Source organism: Podarcis tiliguerta (genome assembly GCF_965153285.1).
Source record: "Podarcis tiliguerta genome assembly, chromosome: 1".
Classification (NCBI taxonomy): domain Eukaryota; kingdom Metazoa; phylum Chordata; class Lepidosauria; order Squamata; family Lacertidae; genus Podarcis; species Podarcis tiliguerta.
In genome coordinates, this window is record NC_139534.1 from 44,178,912 (window position 1) to 44,188,266 (window position 9,355).

At 38.6% G+C, this 9,355-nt stretch overlaps 1 protein-coding gene across 4 annotated transcripts in view; it reads left to right on the plus strand.

Annotated features, from left to right (window-relative positions):
• FAIM (Fas apoptotic inhibitory molecule) overlaps nt 1-9,008 on the plus strand; it is an 11,384-nt gene extending 2,376 nt beyond the window's left edge. For 3 of the 4 annotated variants that reach the window (XM_083414078.1, XM_083414076.1, XM_083414077.1), the window contains exons 2-5: nt 3,117-3,240; nt 5,500-5,728; nt 7,609-7,658; nt 8,555-9,008. In XM_083414078.1, coding sequence (XP_083270204.1) covers nt 3,130-3,240; nt 5,500-5,728; nt 7,609-7,658; nt 8,555-8,701 — 537 coding nt within the window. In that variant the 5' untranslated portion in view covers nt 3,117-3,129 and the 3' untranslated portion in view covers nt 8,702-9,008. Of the gene's footprint in view, nt 1-1,862; nt 1,915-3,116; nt 3,241-5,499; nt 5,729-7,608; nt 7,659-8,554 lie in introns of those variants that run through there. The other variant, XM_083414075.1, reaches the window with a different exon arrangement.
• The last annotated feature ends 347 nt before the right edge of the window (nt 9,009-9,355 follow it).

The following is a 9,355-nucleotide window of genomic DNA, read 5'->3' on the forward strand; positions in this document are numbered from 1 at the left end:
GCAACCTGTCTTTAAAGCTAATTGAGATTGCCACAGTCCCCACCCCCCACCCCAAAGCCATGTTTTAAAGTGGGTTTGCAAAAAGTCCCAGTTCGGTTCCTGGCGTCTCCTGATACCAGGGCTAAAGAAGTCCTGGTGTCAGTCCAATAGGCCATACTGGGTTATTTATGTTCAGCATAAGTCTCAATATGGGACTCGGGTGGCGCTGTGGGTTAAACCACAGAGCCTAGGACTTGCCAATCAGAAGGTCGGCAGTTCGAATCCCTGCGACGGGGTGAGCTCCCGTTGCTCGGTCCCTGCTCCTGCCAACCTAGCAGTCCAAAAGCACGTCAAAGTGCAAGTCGATATATAGGTACCACTCCGGCGGGAAGGTAAACGGCGTTTCCGTGCACTGCTCTGGTTCGCCAGAAGCGGCTTAGTCATGCTGGCCACATGACCCGGAAGCTCTACACTGGCTCCCTCAGCCAATAAAGCGAGATGAGTGCCACAACCCCAGAGTTGGCCACGACTGGTCCTAATGGTCAGGGGTCCCTTTACCTTTACCTTTAAGTCTCAATATAAAGCATCACTTATCACTACATGTTCAACACTCGGGAGAGCTGTCAACCCAATCCAGAGCCATGATGTAACTCAGGTTTGTTTATAGCCATCACTTTGTAGTTTGTGTTGAGTAGATACCTTCTGGCAAAACTGTCCTTTCAGGCCATCTCTTTGCTCCAAATTGTTAAAATACAATTGTCTAGAGTCTAGACAGTATGTTTGTAAAAGTCATTGAGGGCCAATAACATAGTTGCAAAGCTGATGTAACTTGAAACATTATGAATAACTAGCAAATAAGAACTTGAGCTGTGTACACGCTAATCCATTTGTAGGACAAAAATGTAGCTTTTCTCAATCTTGAATCGTTCATGCTGGTCCTCAACATGTTGCTTTCAATACAGATCAATTCTAGATCTTGTGATCCACAAGAATGGGTGTAGTTATTGTTATGCATTAGAAGATTCTTCCCTTGATTAGGTTATTCACACTTTTTCTTCCCTGAACAAGTCTCGGGTGAATGATGAATGAAATGTTGATAGTGATCTTTGTACAGTATATGCCTGTTCACAAGATTACAGTGGTACCTCGGGTTAAGAACTTAATTCGTTCTGGAGGTCTGTTCTTAACCTGAAACTGTTCTTAACCTGAAGCACCACTTTAGCTAATGGGGCCTCCTGCTGCCGCTGCATCGCTACTGCATGATTTCTGTTTTCATCCTGAAGCAAAGTTCTTAACCCAAGGTAATATTTCTGCGTTAGCAGAGTCTGTAACCTGAAGCATATGTAACCCGAGGTACCACTGTATTGGGCATGTGTGGGTACACCTCCCATTGTCAGGACCATGTACATCTGTTTTCATTGGGCACACTGCAGGATAATGCGGAAACAATCTACAATGATCTTTTATTATTTTTGGAATGAATTCTGTTTCTCAGTTAGCACTTTTCAGGAGCAAAAATATATCCAATAGATCTAGATTGTGTGCAGACTATATAGAAAAAGCAATTACTCAGTCTTCAGTTATTCTAGAAAGAAGTGTTGCATACACAGCCCTAGTAAAACAATCTAGTACTTTATAAGCCTGTAGATCAAAGTGATTTATATTTGCCACTACTTTGTGCACTGCCATAATGGACAGATTTATTACATTGTATTTAACAGTGTTTAATCCTATAAGAATCCTAACCATAGTGTTTAAACAAGATGAAAACTGGGAAAGGATTTCTTCCTAATAAACATGGAGTTATAGTTTTCAACATTTCTTTGCTGCTGCTAGTGTTCTGCTTTTTCTTTTCTTGCTGCTAAATGGATTAAAGCCTGTTTTGATTGCTATGGCATCCCGTGATGAGAGTACTGACTATGAAGATGATGTAAGGTAAAAAGTAGTCTGTGCTGTAAGAGGTCTGGGAAAGCCTTCCCAGATGTTAATAGTGATAGGATTTGTGCTATCAATATAGTTTAAATAGTAGGCTTACTGTAATATGCATATAAGATGAGTTAATTTGAGATGCAAACAGAATTTTAACTTGAACTATGTTTTCATTCTTTATATTTTAGGTTGCAAATACTGGCCAAGAAAACTATAAAAAGCACTATTTCATCTAGAATTATACTTGATGATTTGATAAAGTTGATAGTCTTTACTTGGACTTAGCTATTTTAACTCAAGTACAACTTACTCATTCTACATGCCTATTTTATAGTTTTGTTTTTCATCTTTAAATTTTTGTCTGTTAAATTTATAATGCATATAAAATGAAATAATTTTTTAAAATATGAAAAAAGCACTATTTCTGGGTTTACTACTAAACTTGATTACAGTGACACAGATAACAATTGGAGCCGGTTCAAAAAGTTGATTTATTTAAGGGGATCTATTTGATAAAAGAAAGCATTATTTAAATAGTTTTGGGTGCAATACACTTCGACTTTTAATGCAGTAGAGATGTCTACTAGTGGAAGAGGGGAGACAATGTTTCTGATTTCCCCCTGCAAACCACCATGCCACCTTGCACACTGTTTTGGAGAGTTATCCAGCTCTAAGGAGCTGGTTTTCAGGAGGCTGGAGGATGATCAACAAAATTGCCTCCTTATGTCCCCTATTAGTGTATGTCTGTGTTAGATCAAAAGCCTTTCTAGAGTCCAAGGGTCCAAAATATTCAATCCTATTTGTATTTGTCAAAGTAAATGCACACACACAAAAAATTAGTTCAGGCTGTCTTGTGATCTGAGTATTGTTCCATTTCTAATATAATTTGATTATTGCTGTGTTCCTTGTAGCTTAGAATTTGGGTGAGGAGGTAAAGACTACCTAAATAAAAACAACACTACAGGATTAAGGCACCATTTGATAGGTTTTCAAGGGCAAGTGGAATGTAGCCTTTAGTATCCCTCTTTCCAAAGAGGTCTCACAAAACCTGAGGACAATATTTGGAAGCTGTTCAGAAGCAGACTTCAGAATAAAGATCTGCTTGGGGTATGGAGTATACATGTGCAGATTTTTGTACATACCTAAATGGGGTCCCTGAATTGTGGACTACTTATTAATCAGTTGTATTTAAACATATATTCTTGCAGCTACCTGGACAGAATGACGGACCTAGTGGCTATCTGGGAAGTAGGTTTAAGTGATGGCATCCACAAAATTGAATTTGAACATGGGACCACCTCAGGAAAACGTGTTGTGTATGTGGATGGAAAGGTAGGATTCTTACATGAAAAGCACACAGTATGAAAAACAAACAGTGAGGTTTTTTATATCAGTAAAACCTAGTTAACCTGGTTTACCAAACAATAGTCCTTAAGAGGTTATTTTCTGTGAAGTTTGTTAGATTAAATTTATGTCACTGATCTGTAATGTGGATTTAAAGTCTTGGTCTAAAATCTAAAACATGTAGTGGAAAAACACTCGGTTTTTCTGCAGAAGATATTCTACTTTTCTTAAAATATAAGCAGTGATAGCAATAGTGCATTAGCTCCTTGGAAAGGACATCCCCTCACACTCCTGGGCTCTTACTCCTGCATTTGCTTTTCCCCTGGAACAAATGGAAGTGTACTGTGATGTTTCCTTCTGTTAAAGATCCCGGAAATTGAACTACAACTCATATAATCCCCAGCCGTGGCCAAAGATTATGGGGGTTGCAGTTCCATTCAGTTTTTATTATATGAAGTAGAAGGAGGCATTGCAACATAAATGCTGGTTATGTCTCTTTTATTTGGGGAAGAAAATCAAGCAAAGGGGAAAGAGGGAAGAGGCAAGGAAGTCTGTCCAGTCCAAGGAGTTGCTGCACTACTGCTACCATCTTGCCTGGCCCCTAATGTAAATCTTTGCTCTGGGATGGGCTGCTGGTGAATGGATATGTTCACATATAGAATCCGGACAAGAAGTCCACTCAACATGGGCTGTGCTTCCTGCTTTGATTCTTCTCACAGAAACTGAGCAGGAGACTTTGACTTTCTGGATGCCCCTATTCCTGTGATATCCCTAGTAATAAGTATATGCAGAGCTCCAGCAATAGAGCTGTTCTCTGACACATGCCTATCTGTTCTGCCAGGATGTGGTTTTCCACATGATATGTATGATATGAGGAAGAAAGCTTAGGCTTTGCTGACAATCCAAACAATATCATGGTGAAACTTCTACCATTAGGAAAAAGGCCTTAAGGCCTTATCATCATAGTTCTCTTGGTATGTGAAAGTCCACGCATACTTGTCTGAAAGTGCAGTCATTTCCCCCTTTGAATTTTAATAGCAACACCCAAAAAATAAAAGAGATGGGCAGTGATCTGTGGTACAATGTATGTACTTTGCTTTAGCTGGTTTTGCAATATGATTTTGCTTGTGTGTATATATATATATATATATATATATATATATATATATATATTCTGTAATCTGTATAGATCCAAACACAGGTTAAGTAATCTTTCAAAAATGATTTCTAAGAAATAGGTGAGACAGTCCCCATGGAAAGTTTCCTTCCCTATCTGCCTCTGCTGTGAATTTTTCTGCCATTGCAAACTGCCAAATACTTATCAAACCATCTCCCCAGCACAAAATCCTTCTTGCTTTTCCAGTAATGAGCAGGGTTTTTTGTAAGCCGCTATTAGGAGATGAACTATTATACAAGCAATTTTCTCTACCCCATAAATGACAGCAAGGCCAATCTTGAATCCATATTGGCCTCCTGTTGCATTTATACCAGAGACTGCCTGCCAACACTTCCCACCATAAATGTGTTAAGTGACATCCTGTCTAAAAGTAGGACAACATGCCCCTATTAATGTGATATAGGTGTATAAGGGCTAGGTGCCATCCGTGAATTAACTTTGGCATTAGGTCCCTTTAGCATTGATAATAATAATGATTATTATTTATTAAATTTGTTAGTTGCTTTTATCTTGCCCAAGACAACCCAAAGCAGCTTACAAGCAAACAAAAATCCCCACTTAGATTCAGTGGTACCTCGGGTTAAGTACTTAATTCGTTCCGGAGGTCTCTTCTTAACCTGAAACTGTTCTTAACCTGAAAAGCCACTTTAGCTAATGGGGCCTCCTGCTGCTGCTGCGCCGCTAGAACACGATTTCTGTTCTTATCCTGAAGCAAAGTTCTTAACCTGAAGCACTATTTCTGGGTTAGCGGAGTGTGTAACCTGAAGCGTATGTAACCTGAAGCGTATGTAACCCGAGGTACCACTGTACATTAAAACCAAGGTGGGGCAGGGGGGACAAAGCAAAACTGTACTTCCTGGTGTGTGTCAAAATACCCCATCCAGTTGCTCAAGACAGTCTGTTGTATTACCTTCCCTTGTAATGTAACACTTTTATTAAACTGAAATGTGTACTTGAGATCAAGCTTTCTTTTTATGATGTAAACAAACAGAAAGCTATGTGATGTTTCCTTTTTTCAGTACTGAAGCAAATATGTATGTTGACATCAGTGCTATTTTTTTTCTCTTCAGGAAATAATGAGAAAAGAATGGATGTTCAAATTAGTGGGGAAAGAGACATTTACTGTTGGAACATCTAAAACAAAGGCTACTATTAACATTGATGCTGTCAGTGGCTTTGCCTATGAATATACCTTGGAAATTAATGGCAAGAGCCTCACAAAATACATGGAGAACAGGTCAAAAACAACAAGTACTTGGATGTTACACTTGGATTGTACAGATTACAGGGTTGTATTAGGTAGGTTATTCTTACATAGTTCCATGTTTGCCTTTTGTATGGTCCCATATATTCCCATATATTTTGTTTAGTCATGCTGTGGTGCCGTTCCAAGAGCACTGATTTTTGTTGTGACTCCTTTATTTGAAACAAACTATAAAACAAGTATCTCATTGGAGCCTGATCCTGGAGAGCTCTGAGTATCATTAGAACCTCCTGGGAATTAGTGAAGGGCCTTTTTGATATGGAAAAAAACATATGAACACTTCAGTATGTTTTAGTAATCTGAGTTAGTGATCATTTTACCATTGTCTTGTTTATTAGTGGCACTGGATGACATTTGCATGTAATGCTAAACTGGATTACAGTGGTACCTCGGGTTAAGTACTTAATTCGTTCCGGAGGTCCATACTTAACCTGAAACTGTTCTTAACCTGAAGCACCACTTTAGCTAATGGGGCCTCCTGCTGCCGCTGCATCGCTGCTGCATGATTTCTGTTTTCATCCTGAAGTTCTTAACCCAAGGTAATATTTCTGGGTTAGTGGAGTCTGTAACCTGAAGCGTATGTAACCTGAGGTACCACTGTACTTTCAAAGTTCTCTCCCTCCCCAACCAACTGATTTAAACTCTGACCCATTGTTCCATATTTATTTCTTAATGCGTACTGAAGATGAAGAAGATTATATACTCAATCACAGTTATTGTTACAGTTACTCCCCCCCCCCCTTTTGATTGATTTGGAAATCTTATTGACTTTTTCCTTCTTTATTTCTCAAAAGCCAGTAAACATATACTTAAAAAATAATAATTCTCCCTGCCATGCAACATCAGGAGAAGAAAGGGAGAGCACACAAGCCCCAATGCTTGTCTCAATATTCTTAACGCTCTTTAAAGTATGCCCTGCACCATCTAACTTGTTCAAGGGCATAGCTAGCATTTACAGAGATCTGGGAATGCTACTAACCCATGCTCTGGTAGAAGAAAAAAATGACACCCTCACACCTGTATTTCCCTGCCCCCTACAAGCACTATGAGAACCCTGAACATTACATCCCATATTTTCTCTTTACAAAACACACTGAGGTGAGATTAGTTGGTGGCAACCCCATAGGTAGATTAACACACCCCTTGTTAGGCTCCAACATGTCCAGTAGGGAGAAAAACTTCATGTTATCAGAATCTTACTGGCTTGGACTGTGGCTGTACAAAGCATTGTCTTCATCACTCTAGCTAAGGTGCAAAACTACACTTGATCATCCACACTTTTGCTTCACCTGTACTTTGATCATATTGTGTACTAATTGGTTCCCCTGCAACTGAGAGTTTTTATCATTGTCCCACAGTTGTGCCTTGCAAAAATCTGATGTTACCTATTGAATCAGCTATGTACAGAAAATCTGAAGGGAGATTTTGCTTAACTGCGGTTCAGTTCAGTGGATAAGATTGGATTTTCACAAGACACAGGCATGGAACAGCAAGAAAGAGTGTGTTGAGAATTTAAAATCGCCTGTCTTTGTGCTTTTGGACACTTCCTGGGTGGTGATTTAAAAAAATAAAAGATGTATGCAGCATAATAGAATCAACAAGCTGGAAGGCTGGAACAAAAACACTAAAGAGAATGCCTACTGGGATGAAAGGGAAAGATCAAAGTTGCTCCTCATATACAGATTCAAATACATGCAGGTGTGGATTACTGTGGTCTAATTTGAATGGAGAAGAAATGAATTCATAGCTAAATAATGGCTGAAATTGTGGACAAGCCTTAAATCAAAATTAAATATAAGATACAAAATGGGAAGCCTTGGTCTGGACATATCTGACATGCATACATTATAGTAAATAGTTTTTAATATAAGAAAATGTTATGATTAAGTGACAGTCCTTTTATTTTTTTTAACAGAAAAAGACACAATGGATGTCTGGTGCAATGGTAAAAAAGTGGAAACGGCGGTATGTAACCATAGATATTCCAAAATGAAATTTTTTTAATTAAAATGGAGTAAAGTTACAATTAAGAGGTGCATATTCAATGTTATCCGCACCCCCTCCATAAGTGAAAAAATTGAACTTGGTTTAAATACCCTTAAAAGCAAGGAAATGTACACTTGACCAGTTCCTTCTTTCATATAATTGTAGAGTTGGAAGGGACCTCAGGCTCAGCTACTTCAACCCCCTCCTGTGCAGAAATCTCAGCTAAAACATCCAGAACAAATGGCCATCCAGCCTCTGTTTAAAAACCTCTAAGGAAGGATAGTCCATCATCTTCCCAAGGAGTCCATTCCAGGGTTGACTGAAAGACTTTTAAATGAGGGAACGATTTTAAAAGCTACTCACTTATAGAATGGTATTTAAGTGTTTTGAAGTGTTATTCAAACATAGGAAATAATTATTATCTTGTCTTTGTGACATAGACTACACATTAGGCCACCAGTGTGCAATAAATTTCCTCCATAGGAAATGGAACAATTAAACAGTTCATTCACTTTGGAATTTATAAAACTTGGGAACATTGGTCAGCAATGTAACCTTTAAAATCTAACCAGTTTCATGTCAGTCTAAGCTCGGTGCTGCTCTATGAAGTGCATTGTGATGACTTTGAATACGTTTGCCTGTGTATCAGAACCTGTGGCCCTCCTGATGGAGCTGAACTACAATTCCCATCCACCTCAGCTCACCTGGGCATTGATCAGGGAGCTGTATGGGGAGTTGTAATTCAGTAACATCTGGAGGGTTACAGGTTAGCCACCCTTGCTTTTAGAACAATCTTTTGGTGGTTAATGAACAATTAGAGTATTTGAATACATTTGATCACCTGTTCAACATTTATTTTTCCTTTTTTGTACCAGGGAGAATTTGTAGATGATGGGACAGAAACACATTTCAGTATTGGAAAGCATAACTGTTGCATTAAAGCTGTCAGCAGTGGGAAAAGAAAAGAAGGAATTCTTCATATGCTTGTTGTAGATGATGAAGAAATCACAGCACCTTTGTAATCGCTTTCCATTATTCTGACTATTGCAGATACAAAGATCAGGGATTTTCAATTGCTGTGGTAATTGATTACTTTAATATATACTTTAATATATACTTCATGGTATATTCAGTTTGTGCTGTTCTTATTTTCTAGCTGCTGTATATGAAATTTATTGAAGGACCAAATGAGAATATGATGTCTTTTTTGTAAAAAGAATTTATATATTAGAACACTAAAGAGGAACTTTGACCAATGTAGAAATTGTTTACATGGAAAATTTTAATAAGTGCAGAATAAAACACAGTAGTGAAATTTGTTCATTTAAATGTTAGAATGTCATATTCTTTTTATATCCTCTTTAAAATAAGTGTGTTGCGTCCTTAGAAAACTGGAATGTGTAACTAATGAAGTGTTTTCTTTCAGTAAGCCTTTTTACAACTTTGCTTATCAATAATACTTGAACCATGTCTGCATGGGTTGCCTTTTTCCTGCAGCTTTCTGCTGAGCACAAGTTCCCAGCTATGACCTGCTCTGGGAGCCCCATGTGTCTCTCCCATGTGTAGATCCAGCCAGTCCTTCCCTTTACTGGTACCCCATGTACTTCCAGCCTGAGCACATGGGCCTAGTGAGTAGTGAGTGATGTGGCTGCATCTACATATGGGAGGCACAAACG